The sequence below is a fragment of the Electrona antarctica genome (genome assembly GCF_951216825.1).
Source record: "Electrona antarctica genome assembly, chromosome: 21".
Taxonomy (NCBI): Eukaryota; Metazoa; Chordata; class Actinopteri; order Myctophiformes; family Myctophidae; genus Electrona; species Electrona antarctica.
Window position 1 is genome coordinate 19,454,259 of NC_136802.1, and position 16,543 is coordinate 19,470,801.

General features: G+C 46.0%; 1 protein-coding gene across 8 annotated transcripts in view; it reads left to right on the forward strand.

The window, feature by feature from the left end:
* LOC306913598 (phosphatidylinositol-binding clathrin assembly protein) overlaps positions 1 to 16,543 on the forward strand; it is a 155,533-nt gene that overhangs the window by 106,195 nt on the left and 32,795 nt on the right. For 4 of the 8 annotated variants that reach the window (XM_079490360.1, XM_079490359.1, XM_079490363.1 and 1 more), the window contains one exon: positions 2,685 to 2,798. The exons of 1 other annotated variant lie outside the window; for it this stretch is intronic. In XM_079490360.1, the coding sequence (XP_079346486.1) occupies positions 2,685 to 2,798 (114 nt within the window). The remainder of the gene's footprint in view (positions 1 to 2,684; positions 2,799 to 16,543) is intronic. 3 more of the 8 variants (XM_079490361.1, XM_079490364.1, XM_079490365.1) reach the window with 1 other exon arrangement.

The window sequence follows — 16,543 nt, forward strand, 5'->3', positions numbered from 1 at the left end:
AAGTGAAAACAAACATATACACACACTGAGATACAACTTTGAAATGGAAAGGCGGTGACCTTTCTGTGTCGCTCCGACTCATTTTGGAAGTGCTGCGATGCGTATCGCTGCTCCAAAATAGAAGTGAGCTGTGAAAGACGCAGCATCAACAGGCTTACACACACACACACACACACACACGCACACACACACACACACACACACACACACCCCCCATGACACCTCCAGGGTGGCAGCAACAACAGCCGTTTGAATTCAATGTTTGTGTTTGATGACGCGAGCGTCTGACACTTTCATTGTCACGGCCTTTTAGCCTATTCCAAGTTGGGTTATACTTCATCTTTTTCGTGCAGAACTCTGGGGCCAAATTGCATCTGTGGAACTGACATATTGTGTTGTTGCTGTCGGGCAGCAACAGTCTTATCTCCACATTTTTATTCCAGTTTTTATTCCGTAAATGAATGCCCTACTTGATCATACTACAGCATCACACAAAAAGCATTAAAAGTAGCAGGTCTACGAGCTCAAAATGCAATCGCTTCGCGCTTCGTTTGTCGAGCTGTACCATCTGGGCTGTGTGTGTGTTGAATTTGAATCCTGAAAAGTACAGTAACAGTTTTGGATAAATGAGGTTTTCACCCGACAGAGATGATGTACTCTGTGTAAGTGTGTATGTATTGATCCATACATGGGCAACTGGCGGCCCTGGGGCCACATGCGGCCTCCACCTTCACTTAATCAGGTTAATATATACTATATATTTGATTTCAGCTGTTACAATAATTGCAAACATAACCCGCTTTAATTACTTTAGTCTATATTTGTAGCTTAATAACTAGTACTACAATTTTATTGTCTTTTTTATGTCCAATGTATTTGCATTTAAGTTCATAAAGTTACTAAATACATAGTAAGTAATTATACTTTTCAGGATTCCAAATTTAAAAAAGCAAAAAAATATTCAAATATAGCAAAAATAGCAGATCTAAAAGCGCAAAACGCGTCGCACTGCGACTCGTTTTGAGCTTTTAGATCTGATATGTTTTATTCTACAGTATATATAAAAGCTTTAAGCTTCTGCCTATTCCTTTTCGATCGTGTTTAAAAAAATGAAAAAAAAAAAGTTTTGTAATTGTCTAAACTGAATAGATCGAAATAAACCATTCAATTAATTAATTAAATCAATTAATTAATATGCAATGTGGCCATCTGGACTGGAGTGAGTTTAAAGTCGCCCACTCCTGTATTGATCCATAATGGCATACAGTAGGTTGCGACAGGTTGCAGTGATGAAACAAAAAGTAAAACTACAGTGAAGTTGCCAATTAAGTCTCAGAAATGATCCACGGCTGTACATCCGCCAAGGCTATTTTGAAACATGCCCTCTGAAACGCTCCAACCCACTCACTGACTTGTGAGTCACGCACTTCATTTACTTATATAGATTTTTAATTTAACCAGGAGATTAAAGCAAATATTCCTTGTCAAAGGAGACCAGGCCAAGGGGGTGGCGGTTGTACTAGAGACATGAAAGAATAAAACAACAATTAAACACACCATAATGTTGCAATAATAATAATAAAACTTTATTTGTATAGCACCTTTCATGACATGAAATGCAGCTCAAAGTGCTTTACAGAGCAATGAAGAGAGAAAAAAAAAGAAAAGAAAAGCAAGGCATAAACATTAAAAAACAAGAGCAGTATTGCAATACAGTGAGGACATGAATAACAAAAAAATTAAAAAAACAAATCAATTAAAAGCAAGGGTGTAGAAGTGGGTCTTGAGCTGTGCTTTAAAAATGTCCACAGAGGCTGCCTGTCGAAGGTACAGTGGGAGTTTGTTCCACGCCGTCGGCCCGTAGAAGCAAAAAGCTGCTTCCCCGTATTTTTTAGTTGCCATTTCTTTAGGCAAAGCGAGCAGGCCAGCAGTGGAAGACCTTAGCCAGTGCAATGAAGCCAAAACTGGAGTAGTAGTAGTAGTAGTAGTAGTAGTAGTAGTAGTAGTAGTAGTCCAGCCTTAACAAACACCCCTTACCAAGCACGAGATAATACGGTAATAGTCAGTCGATGAAATGAACACTGGTAACGCTGTATGTCAGTGGTTTTCAATCATTTTCATTTCAAGGCCCATTTTGTATTCGCCATTTGAGCCACAGACCACCATTTGAGCCACAGACCACCATTTGAGCCACAGACCACCATTTGAGCCACAGACCACCATTTGAGCCACAGACCACCATTTGAGCCACAGACCACCATTTGAGCCACAGACCACCATTTGAGCCACAGACCACCATTTGAGCCACAGACCACCATTTGATGACATCTAGCCTCTCAGACCCAAGACATATTTTGTTGTCGTTGGATACGATTTTGATAACAGGCAAACCTTGATCAACATAGCAATTCTACTACATTCTATAATATGTAGACTTCTTGTAAATTAAGTAATGCAGATTTCTAACAATAATTGAACTCTTGAGAGCGTAGGATGAAACCAAACATTTTGTTTCATTTTACGCTCTCAAGAGTTAAAGATCTATATAAGGGTCCATTTTTGGTTACCAACTCTCCATCATTTAGCTCGGGGACCACCTGGAACGCCCTCAGGGACCACTGGGGGCTCCCCGGACCACTGGTTGAAAACCACTGCTGTATGTAACCACTGTCTGCCTCCCTCAGCAGGTATGGAAGCTCTTCAGCAGACAGCTCCAGCCATGACTGTAGATTTTGATGCAGTGTTTGGGAGTAAACAGGACGTCCCACCCAGTAACAATGGCACACACTCGGCAGCCGGTAAACATCCCGTCTCAGCCGTCCATAACTCCGTCCGTCTGACTAACTGACCGACCGGACAGAATAATTAACCGACCGTTATTCACGTGGTGGTGGTCATATTATTCAAAATGGCAACCATGTGAATATGGTCCAATAGAGGAATCCTTTCTGGTTTTAACCGGCTTAGTGCTTGAACTAACCCCCGCTGCTGACTTTTACCGAATAAATCTCTGGCTTTTAACTGTGCTCTTATACGAACTATCATCCTAACTAATTTATAACAATGGTCATTTGAGAGGCAATTAACTTCCAATCAAATCAATCAATCACTGTTTAATTACTTATCTGTTCATCTTTCAGCACAAAAAAAGGTTGACTTGACCAATTAGCAGGTGATTCTGTCAAGATGTGTCATTGTGAATTGCATTATTTAAAAGTGAATTGATAGGGAGAAAAAAGGGGAGATATTGTCCAAAAAGAAAGTGAAATGACTCCCACACACACACACACACACACACACACACACACACACACACACACACACACACACACACACACACACACACACACACACACACACAATCCTGTTGCAAGCATTGTTTTTTCCTCACTCCGCAACATTATAATCCTTTTCATCATTTCTACAATGAATTTCATCATCATTATATCATTATCACCACCATCATCGTCTCCTGCATGACTTCAAATCAATATCACAATCATTTCAAACGTTAATGCTGCATTCAAATGGAATCAGGAAAGCGGTAGACGGCAAACGGCAAAACCTGCTGGACGGCACGGTAAAAAGATTAAATATTTTAACATTGATGCCGTCTGCCGTTACCGTCGCCGGTTCTGGCTGCCGTGCCGTCCTGTTCCGTTTACCGTCCTGCTCCCGTCCACTAACATGAAGTCCTTTTGCCGTCTACTGCTTGCCTGATTCCATGTGAATGCAGCATTACCCTGACTACGATTAATGAACGGGTATAAAAGAAAAACTATGTTTGTACTTTTTTTCGATTACAATTCAGGCATTTAGCAGACACTCTTAATCCAGAGCGAGTTTACAGTAAGCAGGGTAAACACGAGGTAACACATCAAATGCATAGAGATTGTAATCTAGGATCATACTGTAGGTATTAGGTAAACCAAGAACCTATTCTTTTTTTCTTATTCGTTTTTGAGTGGTGTAAACCACTCCTACAACTGGCTTTTTTGTGCAGAAAAAATGAGCATGGTTGCTATGTTCACCCTGTTGTAATGACGTAATGAAATCACACCCGGGTGAACAGGGTGAACATAGCAACCATGCTCATTTTTTCTGCACAAACAAAGCCAGGTAATGAAATCACACCCGGGTGTGATTTCATTACGTCAGACATGATTTCATTACGTCAGACAGACCTTACACCACTCAGTTCACACGGGTGTGATTTTTAAATGTCAGCTGACTACTCTGAAGGGCTCGTGCCAAGCGTGTTAGCTCCGTATAAATAAAATTTGGCGCCCCGAAATACCCGTATGTGAGTCTTGCTCTTCTCTCTCCGGTTCCTTTCGCGTGGATTTTAACCAAGGCTATACTAGGGCAAATGCTACGGGCTAAGGTGGAGTCTGGGCTTAGGGTGGTTAAAGTCGACTTATTTAACCTCACCTGTCCCCTGCTCTGCTCTGGGCTCAAGGAGTCGGGGGACTCTATAGACTCCTGCATTCAGGCTGGCTGGTGCTGGTGCTTTTTGGCTTTGTGCAGACTAACTGCTTCTTCTATAAATAGAGTGCTGCCTCCGACACTACAACACTACGGCAGTACCATCCGGGCTCTGTGTGTGTGTGTGTGTGTGTGGGTGTGTGTGCGTGCGTGTGTGTGTGGGTTTGGGGGTGTGTGCGCGTGCGTGCACACGTGTGTGTGATGGTGTCTTGTGTTGATTTATGTATGTCTACTCCTGTGTGTATTTGTGTGGGTGTGTTAAGTGTCTCGCTTCTTTATCTGTATGTCTCCTACTGTTTGTGCGTGCACGCGAGCGTACAATGTACATGCATGCTTGTCAAGTGTGCACGTCTCATCATGCGTGTCTGGCTGCGTGCACATATGTGTCGTCTTGTCATCTCACTCTGTTCCATCTGTGTGTCTTCACTCGTCCGTTTTGTTTGTTGTTGCTCACACCGTCCCACCGTGATCTCCTCGTTTCTCTCCCCTCCTCCAGTCTTTCACGTCTCTCTGTGTGTGTGTGTGTGTGTGTGTGTGTGTGTGTGTGTGTGTGTGTGTGTGTGTGTGTGTGTGTGTGTGTGTGTGTGTGTGTGTGTGTGTGTGTGTGTGTGTGTGTGTGTGTGTGTGTGTGTGTGTGTGTGTGTGTGTGTGTGTGTGTGTGTGTGTGTGTGTGTGTGTGTGTGTGTGTGTGTGTGTGTGTGTCGCTCTCTCTATCACTGCCTCTTCATCTTCCAATCACCCTTCACAAGGCGAGAATCACCCAGGCAATACCACTCCATCTGCTCCCCTCCCCTCCCCTCCCCTCTCCTCTCCTCTGCTCTCCCCTCCCGTCCTCCCTCCTCTCCTCTCCCCTCCCCTCTCCTCTCCTCTGCTCTCCCCTCTCCTCTGCCCTCCCCTCCCCTCCCATCCCCTCCCCTCCCCTCCCCTCCCCTCCCCTCCCCTCCCCTCTCCTCTCCCGTCCCGTCCCGTCCTCCTCTCCTCTCCTCTCCTCCCCTCCCCTCCCCTCCTCTTCCTCTTCCTCTTCCTCTTCCTCTTCCTCTTCCTCTTCCTCTTCCTCTCCTCTCCTCTCCTCCCCTCCCGTCCTGTCCTGTCCTGTCCTGTCCTCCTCTCCTCTCATGCACTGCTTGATTGATGTTGTTTAGGGGACCATTTAATGTAATCTCGCATAACGTTCTTGCGCGGTGAACTTTTATTTTGGAGGACGGCCAAGTAGACAAACGGAGCCATCTGCCCATAACCACATGAACCCTAGCAGCCCTATTCTGGGCATGTTGGACTGGCCGTGATAGGCCAACGTTCTGCAGAAAGAGGTGATTTCTTTTGGAATCCTCTCAAGTGACCCTGCCTGAGGGTCCTTGGACTGGACGCCACTTTGAGAACCATTGACCCACTACATAAACATCACCAAAACATTCCCCATTGGAATACTTTGGGAATAGGAATTCAACACAGTAATTACTCACTGGGTAAGTGGGCCTTCGTGGAGACATGTCCCTACACCTATTGAGAACAGGGTTACATGACCTTTAGGAGAGAACCTGGCATTACAAATGACCTAAAAGTTGATTGATGAATGCTCAATCACTTCAGCACTTTTTATGCACGCGCACCATGCATGCATTACTGTTTAAACAGCAGTCTTTTAGAGGCTGTTTTCTCTGAAACTACGCTGATGTCCGTGGTGATGATCAGATCGGCGAGGTTCAGGTCTCAATTCTGATTTTGCACTGCATCGCGATTACAATATTAACGTTTCTGGAGAAAAATAGACATTGTGAGCTAACGCTAGCCTTAGCTTCGTCTTCTTCTGCAGTAGTAATCTCCCTGCAAGTGGTGAAGTGGTCCTTTAACAGGTTCGCTGCCGAATCCTATTTGTTTTATATGTTTAATTCGCCGTTTTTTGATAACTTTTAAGAAATACCGGCTTTGTCGCGGACATCGTGGCGAGGACGACGCTTTATGGTAACCGGAAATCGACCGATCACTGGCTTGCAAGGGCTTCTGGGAAACTGAGTTCAATGCAAGTCAACAGGGTTTCATAGCCGCATCCATCCGCCATTGCTCTGTGTTGATGTTCCGCATCACAACGGTGGATTATTTTTCGACTCGGTAACAAACAATTGGACTATTTTCAGCAGGATTTTCATGAAATGGAGGTACGATTAAGACGCCGTAATTCTTCAAAGGTTAGTGTAAACATCGACAGGGACCGTAACTTCTTATAATGATTTATAACACATTAAAGGTTAATCACAGTTTGCTGGGCGTCACTGTGAGGAAATCGGACATCTTTCCGAGAAAGGGACTCGTTAGCTGCCAACACTGCTGGCATGGCTGATGAGTGGCTGTGATATGCTAGAGCTGTTCCCCAATCCTCCCATACTGAGCCAAGAACCCTGACATGGAGAGCACCTGCACTGGCACCGCTATGACACCTGCACTGGTACCGCTATGACAGCTGCACTGGCACCGCTATGGCACCTGCACTGGCACCGCTATGACACCTGCACTGGTACCGCTATGGCACCTGCACTGGTACCGCTATGACACCTGCACTGGTACCGCTATGGCACCTGCACTGGTACCGCTATGACACCTGCACTGGCACCGCTATGGCACCTGCACTTGTACCGCTATGGCACCTGCACTGGCACCACTATGGCACCTGCACTGGCACCACTATGACACCTGCACTGGTACCGCTATGGCACCTGCACTGGCATCGCTATGGCACCTGCACTGGCATTGCTATGGCACCTGCACTGGCACCGCTATGGCACCTGCACTGGCATTGCTATGGCACCTGCACTGGCATCGCTATGGCACCTGCACTGGCACCGCTATGGCACCTGCACTGGCATCGCTATGGCGCCTGCACTGGCACCGCTATGGCTCCTGCACTGGCATTGCTATGGCGCCTGCACTGGCACCGCTATGGCACCTGCACTGGCACCACTATGGCGCCTGCACTGGCACCGCTATGGCGCCTGCACTGGCACCGCTATGGCTCCTGCACTGGCATTGCTATGGCGCCTGCACTGGCACCGCTATGGCACCTGCACTGGCACCACTATGGCGCCTGCACTGGCACCACTATGGCGCCTGCACTGGCACCACTATGGCACCTGCACTGGCACCACTATGGCACCTGCACTGGCACCACTATGGCGCCTGCACTGGCACCACTATGGTGCCTGCACTGGCACCGCTATGGCACCTGCACTGGCACCGCTATGGCACCTGCACTGGCACCACTATGGCACCTGCACTGGCACCACTATGGAACCTGCACTGGCATTGCTATGGCACCTGCACTGGCACCACGATGGCGCCTGCACTGGCAGCACTATGGCACCTGCACTGGCACCACTATGGCACCTGCACTGGCACTGCTAGGACACTTGCACTGGCACCACTATGGCACCTGCACTGGCACCACTATGGCACCTGCACTGGCATCGCTATGGCACCTGCACTGGCATCGCTATGGCGCCTGCACTGGCACCGCTATGGCGCCTGCACTGGCACCACTATGGCTCCTGCACTGGCATTGCTATGGCGCCTTCACTGGCACCACTATGGCGCCTGCACTGGCACCACTATGGCACCTGCACTGGCACCACTATGGCACCTGCACTGGCACCGCTATGGCACCTGCACTGGCACCACTATGGCACCTGCACTGGCACCACGATGGCGCCTGCACTGCAGCACTATGGCACCTGCACTGGCACCGCTATGGTACCTGCACTGGCATCGCTATGGTACTCCAGTCAGGGCTTTCTCCCACGTAGTGTGTCACTTCGTCGTGTCATGCTACGAGCTTGTACATATCTGCTAGTGTTGAAAAATCGTGAACATTAATTGTGCAAAATATATTTTAAAATGAACATTTTTAAGTCAAATCTTTGCTTCTGGGGGTCCCGCCTGGACCACAAGATATTGTGAGATGGGGGTCCGTGGCCAAATAAATATAATTGTGGGGGTCGGTCCTTCACCTTGAGAACCACTGACATACTGCAGAAACATACTGTAGGTTTTTCAGAAAACTTGAGGATTTAGAAGACACTTGTAGAATCGGCCTCAGGTCTTTGGGTTAATCACATACTGTATACGCAGCCTTATTTATTCACAGAGACAATGAGAACATCATTAACATTCCAGTTAATGAGGAACTGCCCCAGTCCTTCTGGGATTCCCCAACAGACTGGGGAAGGAGTTGGCTCAGAACACAGCTAGGTGCTGCCGGCTGGCCTTGCCCTGGTTGGTAATAAGCAGCCATTGTGTGAGCTGTTGAAGGTCAGGGTTTTCTGCTCTCGTCTTATGGTTCCTTTACTCCCAGATCAACAGCAGTGTCTCCTGAGCCAAGAATCCTGCCAAAGCATCCACAGTAACCTGTGTGTTGTTTGGCCTTCAGCATACAGCGAGGATGCTCCTAGATACAGCTTGCTTTATCCCATTTAGACCTGAGACCAGATTCTACAAAATATCTTCTAAATCGTGCGATTTTTCTGAAAAACCTATGTTTCTATGTCAGTGGTGATCAAACTATTTCATGTCAAGAACCCCTAGAATTATATGCATTTGGCCGCCGACCCCATCTGAAAACGTGTTGTTCCCAGAAGCAAAGATATGAGTTCAAAACGTTTGCTCTGAAATAATATATATTCAAAGATTTGCACCACATTTCCACGATTTTTCCAAAAATAGCACTCGGTGCCGCGCTATGAGCTTGTAGATCTGCTATTTTTCAATAGCTAAAGTATAACATAATGTTTAAAACACCAAAAGGAGTTCCCGTTTTGAATGGGTTATAATAATTACGCTCTGTGCTTTTAGCACTCCCTTCAGCCAGTGCAATTACAGTATGCTAAGTGTAAGATAGTTTAATGTACTGTATAAGTGTATACTATGGCCTAGTACAGAGAAGAAGCATTACTTCTGATGCATTACTGCATCAAAGGTAATCAACAAACTATCTGTGTATAAATGCTCCACATCTCTGTACGTCATGTAATCCACGTAACTCGAGAACCGGTGTCGAGTCCGTTGGATCGCCGGTTGTCCAGAACCAGCACAATTTACAATTTACAATTTAGGCATTTAGCAGACGCTCTTAATCCAGAGCGACTTACATTAAGCAATAACAAAAAGCATGGCATACATCACATGTATAAAAAGTAGTTATCATGAATCATGCATAAACTAAGAACGTAACAGTGGAGTATCTATGTAAACTATACATACTATACTATATAATATATTATACATGTGTACTATAAAGTGCTATGACTACATAAAGTGCAATTCTAGAGCTGTCTACATAACAAGCTATAAGTCTGTTTAAAATACTATCTAAGTCTACATAATGTGCTATCTAAGGGGCTAGGCTAGGGCAAGTGCTACGGGCCATGGTGGAGTCTGAAGAGGTGGGTTTTCAGACTACGGCGGAAGATTGGGAGTGAGGCTGCAGTTCTGACTGCAATGGGAAGTGCATTCCATAGTTTTGGAGCCAGAAGGGAGAAGAGTTTGGGACGTGTGGAGCGTTGTCCCGGCGTTTTTAGTGAAGGTACCTCCAGCTTCCCTGCGTTGGCTGATCTGAGTGAGCGGGAGGGTTTGTAGGGTACGATCATACTTGTGAGATATGGGGGGGCCATGCCTTTGGTTGCTTTGAATGCCAGCATCAGAGTTTTGTATTCTGTGCGGGCAGCGACCGGGAGCCAATGGAGCGAGCGGAGAAGGGGGGAGACGTGTGAGAATTTTGGTTGGTTGAAGACCAAGCGTGCTGCGGCATTTTGGATCAGTTGAAGGGGCTTAAGTGCACATGCCGGTAGGCCAGTAAGGAGGGAGTTGCAATAGTCAAGTTTTGACAAGACTGTTGTCTGGATTAGGAGCTGGGCTGACTCCTGGGTGAGGAACGGTCTAATTCGTCGTATGTTGTAGAGTGTAAACCTACAGGATCTAGTGACGGCTGTGATGTGTGTTTTGAACGAGAGCTGACTGTCCAGGACAACACCAAGGTTCCTGGCTGTCGGGACAGACTTTACCAGGGCGTTGTCTACGGAGATAGTTAGCTCCCGCATAGGGCAGGACTTAGCTGGGAAGAACAGAAGCTCAGTCTTGTCTGGGTTCAGCTTGAGGTGGTTGGAAGACATCCACTGTGAGATGTCAGCCAGGCATGCAGTGATGCGCTCTTCTACCTGGGTGGCAGAGGGGGGGAAGGATAGAAACAGTTGTGTGTCATCGGCATAGCAGTGATAGGATATATTGTGAGCAGAGATGATGGTGCCAAGGGATTTAGTGTACAGTGAGAAGAGGAGGGGACCAAGTACAGAGCCCTGTGGGACCCCAGTTTGGAGGGTGCGGGGGGGTGATAGCAAACCTTTCCAAGAAACCTGGTAAGTCCGGTCAGAGAGGTAGGAGGAGAACCACTTCAGCGCCGTCCCGCCTATGCCTAGATCAGCTAGGGTGCCTAGGAGCAGCTGGTGGTTCACTGTGTCAAATGCCGCCGATAGGTCTAGGAGAATCAGGACTGCAGAGTGGGAAGCAGCCTGGGCAGCATGTAGTGCTTCTGTGACTGCGAGGAGTGCAGTTTCCGTGGAGTGTGCCTTCTTGAATCCTGACTGGTTGGGATCCAGCAGGTTGTTCTCTGAGAGATGGAGAGAAAGCTGGTTAGAGACAACACGTTCAAGGGTTTTGGAAAGAAAGGAAAGGAGTGATACCGGTCTGTAGTTCTTGACATCTGAGGGGTCAAGAGTTGGTTTTTTGAGGAGTGGTGATACCCTGGCTGACTTGAAGGCAGATGGGACGCAGCCTGAGGTTACTGAGGTGTTGATAATGGAAGTGATGAAGGGGAGCAGGTCAGGTGCGATGGTCTGGAAGATTGGAGACGGGGCGGGGTCGAGAGGACAGGTGGTAGGTCTAGTGGATGTGACTAGTTTCAGGACCTCATCTGGGGATAGAGGAGAGAAGGAGGACATGCATGGTATGTTATGGTTAGCATTGGTTGAGTCGAGTGCTTCTTTATGGGGGAGGGGGGTAAAGGAGCTACTGATATCATCAACCTTCTTTTCGAAGTAGTTGGCAAAGGCCTCCGCGGTGAGGGATGAGGGTTGAGTGGGGGGAGGGGGTTTAAGGAGGGAGGAGAAAGTGGAGAAGAGTTTCCTTGGGTTAGAAGTGCAGGATTGGATTTTGGTGTGGTAGAAGGAGGTTTTAGCGGTGGTTAGTGAGAGGGAGAAGGCAGAGAGGAGTGAGTGAAAGTGGGAGAGATCATCTGGTAGCTTTGTCTTGTGCCACTTCCTTTCAGCTGCCCTGAGAGGTGTTCGTTCAGATCTGAGGGTTTCAGATAACCAGGGGGCCGGTGGGGATGAGCGAGCTGGCCTGGTCGAGAGAGGGCAGTGTTGGTCAAATGCAGATGAGATAGATGAGAGGAAGGATGTGGTTGCGGGGTCGGGTGAGAGAGAGAGGAAGGACTCTAGGGAGGGTAGAGAGGAGAGAATAGAGGATGAGAGGGAGGAGGGGTTTAGGGACTTGAGATTGCGTCGGGTGGTGACGGTCGGAGGGTGAGTAGGTTTAGGTGGGAGAGTAGAGAGAGAGAGGGAGAAGGTTATGAAGTGGTGGTCAGACCTAATTAAGGGAGTAACAGAGAGTGTGGAGGGGGAGCAGGCTCTGCAGAACACGAGGTCCAAAACATTACCAGCCTTGTGAGTGGGAGGGGAGGGAGAAAGGGAGAGGTCAAACGAGGATAGGAGGGACGTAACGGGAAGATACTTCTCTGCCGTAGGTAGGTTAAAGTCGCCCAGTAGAATCAGGGGGGTGCCATCCTCCGGAAACGAGCTGATCAGAGAGTCTAGTTCTTCCAGGAAGTTCCCAAGGGTTCCTGGGGGGCGATAGAGCACAATGAGGGTGAGGGGGACTGGTTGTGATATTGAGATAGCATGAAATTCACATGTGGTGAGAGAAAGGTGAGAGAGATTTAAGACACGGAAATTCCATTTCGGGGACATGAGTATCCCTGTACCACCCCCCCTACCTGTTGAGCGAGGGGTGTGTGTGAATTTGTGTGAAACAGAGAGGGCGGCGGGGGTAGCTGTGTTATCGGGGGTTATCCAGGTTTCGGTTAGAGCAAGGAAATGCAGAGACTTGAGGGTGGCGTGGGCTGAGATAAATTCAGGCATTTCCTCTTTGGTAGCTGCGTGGCAGTTCCAAAGGCCTCCCTCCACCACAATGTGGTGACTGGGTGAACGAGCTGGGTATATGAGATTTGAGGGATTCCTGTGGCGGGGGAAGTAGTGTCTAGGGCGACATGAAAAGGGCAGGATAGGGATGGTGGGAAAACACATAGTACACAGATAAATAAAAATAAGAAATAAGCGTAATAAAAAATAATAATAATAATAGTAAGAAGAAGAAGAAGAAGAAGATTGATACAAAACCCTGGGAGGCTGCCTCCTTCGTTAGATGTGTCTGGATGTCCGGGTCTTTGGCTTGGGCACCAGGCTAAAGTGGTCGTTGGTTAGCCGGAATGAGCTACGGATCAAGGTTCATTCACGCGCGTACTAGGGCAGTATGTATGGAAGAAAGGGAGGAAGTAAAAGAACCAACCGCAGAGATGGTTGAAGAGTAGAGGGGTAGCTTTAATGGATAGTTTATAGGGGTTAGAATAGAATAAGTGCAAAAAGGAACGGAGTGTGTTCCTCTACCTGTGTGTGTGTATGCAGGGATTCAAAGTTTAAACAGCTGTGTAGCTGTTTATCTCCTTGTCTCTGCGACCGTGAGTGAGTGACTGAGTGATTTGAGAGCAGATATATACTGCCTGAGGCCTTTAATTAAAGCCTTGATCTGGCCAGCAGAGGGACTCAAGTAGATCACTCAGTGAGTGGTCTGTTTGATTCTGTCTGATGGCTGATTCAAAATTCAGATCAAAAGGGTCACTCCCACAAGGACTTAAAGTACCCACAGAGTATAGAAAGACAAACAAGAGAAAATACAAGATGACAGAATATTAGCAGAGAGGGTAAAAAACAATGCAGACAAACAGAAACAAGCTATAACAAAAAGGCAGAGTGGTAAGAAAAGGAGTGAGAATGAGAGAGATAGTTTTTAAGTGGTTAGAATAGAATAAGTGCAAAAAGAACAGAGTGTGTTCCTCTACCTGTGTGTGTGTATGCAGGGATTCAAAGTTTAAACAGCTGTGTAGCTGTTTATCTCCTTGTCTCTGCGACCGTGAGTGAGTGACTGAGTGATTTGAGAGCAGATATATACTGCCTGAGGCCTTTAATTAAAGCCTTGATCTGGCCAGCAGAGGGACTCAAGTAGATCACTCAGTGAGTGGTCTGTTTGATTCTGTCTGATGGCTGATTCAAAATTCAGATCAAAAGGGTCACTCCCACAAGGACTTAAAGTACCCACAGAGTATAGAAAGACAAACAAGAGAAAATACAAGATGACAGAATATTAGCAGAGAGGGTAAAAAACAATGCAGACAAACAGAAACAAGCTATAACAAAAAGGCAGAGTGGTAAGAAAAGGAGTGAGAATGAGAGAGATAGTTTTTAAGTGGTTAGAATAGAATAAGTGCAAAAAGAACAGAGTGTGTTCCTCTACCTGTGTGTGTGTATGCAGGGATTCAAAGTTTAAACAGCTGTGTAGCTGTTTATCTCCTTGTCTCTGCGACCGTGAGTGAGTGACTGAGTGATTTGAGAGCAGATATATACTGCCTGAGGCCTTTAATTAAAGCCTTGATCTGGCCAGCAGAGGGACTCAAGTAGATCACTCAGTGAGTGGTCTGTTTGATTCTGTCTGATGGCTGATTCAAAATTCAGATCAAAAGGGTCACTCCCACAAGGACTTAAAGTACCCACAGAGTATAGAAAGACAAACAAGAGAAAATACAAGATGACAGAATATTAGCAGAGAGGGTAAAAAACAATGCAGACAAACAGAAACAAGCTATAACAAAAAGGCAGAGTGGTAAGAAAAGGAGTGAGAATGAGAGAGATAGTTTTTAAGTGGTTAGAATAGAATAAGTGCAAAAAGAACAGAGTGTGTTCCTCTACCTGTGTGTGTGTATGCAGGGATTCAAAGTTTAAACAGCTGTGTAGCTGTTTATCTCCTTGTCTCTGCGACCGTGAGTGAGTGACTGAGTGATTTGAGAGCAGATATATACTGCCTGAGGCCTTTAATTAAAGCCTTGATCTGGCCAGCAGAGGGACTCAAGTAGATCACTCAGTGAGTGGTCTGTTTGATTCTGTCTGATGGCTGATTCAAAATTCAGATCAAAAGGGTCACTCCCACAAGGACTTAAAGTACCCACAGAGTATAGAAAGACAAACAAGAGAAAATACAAGATGACAGAATATTAGCAGAGAGGGTAAAAAACAATGCAGACAAACAGAAACAAGCTATAACAAAAAGGCAGAGTGGTAAGAAAAGGAGTGAGAATGAGAGAGATAGTTTTTAAGTGGTTAGAATAGAATAAGTGCAAAAAGAACAGAGTGTGTTCCTCTACCTGTGTGTGTGTATGCAGGGATTCAAAGTTTAAACAGCTGTGTAGCTGTTTATCTCCTTGTCTCTGCGACCGTGAGTGAGTGACTGAGTGATTTGAGAGCAGATATATACTGCCTGAGGCCTTTAATTAAAGCCTTGATCTGGCCAGCAGAGGGACTCAAGTAGATCACTCAGTGAGTGGTCTGTTTGATTCTGTCTGATGGCTGATTCAAAATTCAGATCAAAAGGGTCACTCCCACAAGGACTTAAAGTACCCACAGAGTATAGAAAGACAAACAAGAGAAAATACAAGATGACAGAATATTAGCAGAGAGGGTAAAAAACAATGCAGACAAACAGAAACAAGCTATAACAAAAAGGCAGAGTGGTAAGAAAAGGAGTGAGAATGAGAGAGATAGTTTTTAAGTGGTTAGAATAGAATAAGTGCAAAAAGAACAGAGTGTGTTCCTCTACCTGTGTGTGTGTATGCAGGGATTCAAAGTTTAAACAGCTGTGTAGCTGTTTATCTCCTTGTCTCTGCGACCGTGAGTGAGTGACTGAGTGATTTGAGAGCAGATATATACTGCCTGAGGCCTTTAATTAAAGCCTTGATCTGGCCAGCAGAGGGACTCAAGTAGATCACTCAGTGAGTGGTCTGTTTGATTCTGTCTGATGGCTGATTCAAAATTCAGATCAAAAGGGTCACTCCCACAAGGACTTAAAGTACCCACAGAGTATAGAAAGACAAACAAGAGAAAATACAAGATGACAGAATATTAGCAGAGAGGGTAAAAAACAATGCAGACAAACAGAAACAAGCTATAACAAAAAGGCAGAGTGGTAAGAAAAGGAGTGAGAATGAGAGAGATAGTTTTTAAGTGGTTAGAATAGAATAAGTGCAAAAAGAACAGAGTGTGTTCCTCTACCTGTGTGTGTGTATGCAGGGATTCAAAGTTTAAACAGCTGTGTAGCTGTTTATCTCCTTGTCTCTGCGACCGTGAGTGAGTGACTGAGTGATTTGAGAGCAGATATATACTGCCTGAGGCCTTTAATTAAAGCCTTGATCTGGCCAGCAGAGGGACTCAAGTAGATCACTCAGTGAGTGGTCTGTTTGATTCTGTCTGATGGCTGATTCAAAATTCAGATCAAAAGGGTCACTCCCACAAGGACTTAAAGTACCCACAGAGTATAGAAAGACAAACAAGAGAAAATACAAGATGACAGAATATTAGCAGAGAGGGTAAAAAACAATGCAGACAAACAGAAACAAGCTATAACAAAAAGGCAGAGTGGTAAGAAAAGGAGTGAGAATGAGAGAGATAGTTTTTAAGTGGTTAGAATAGAATAAGTGCAAAAAGAACAGAGTGTGTTCCTCTACCTGTGTGTGTGTATGCAGGGATTCAAAGTTTAAACAGCTGTGTAGCTGTTTATCTCCTTGTCTCTGCGACCGTGAGTGAGTGACTGAGTGATTTGAGAGCAGATATATACTGCCTGAGGCCTTTAATTAAAGCCTTGATCTGGCCAGCAGAGGGACTCAAGTAGATCACTCAGTGAGTGGTCTGTTTGATTC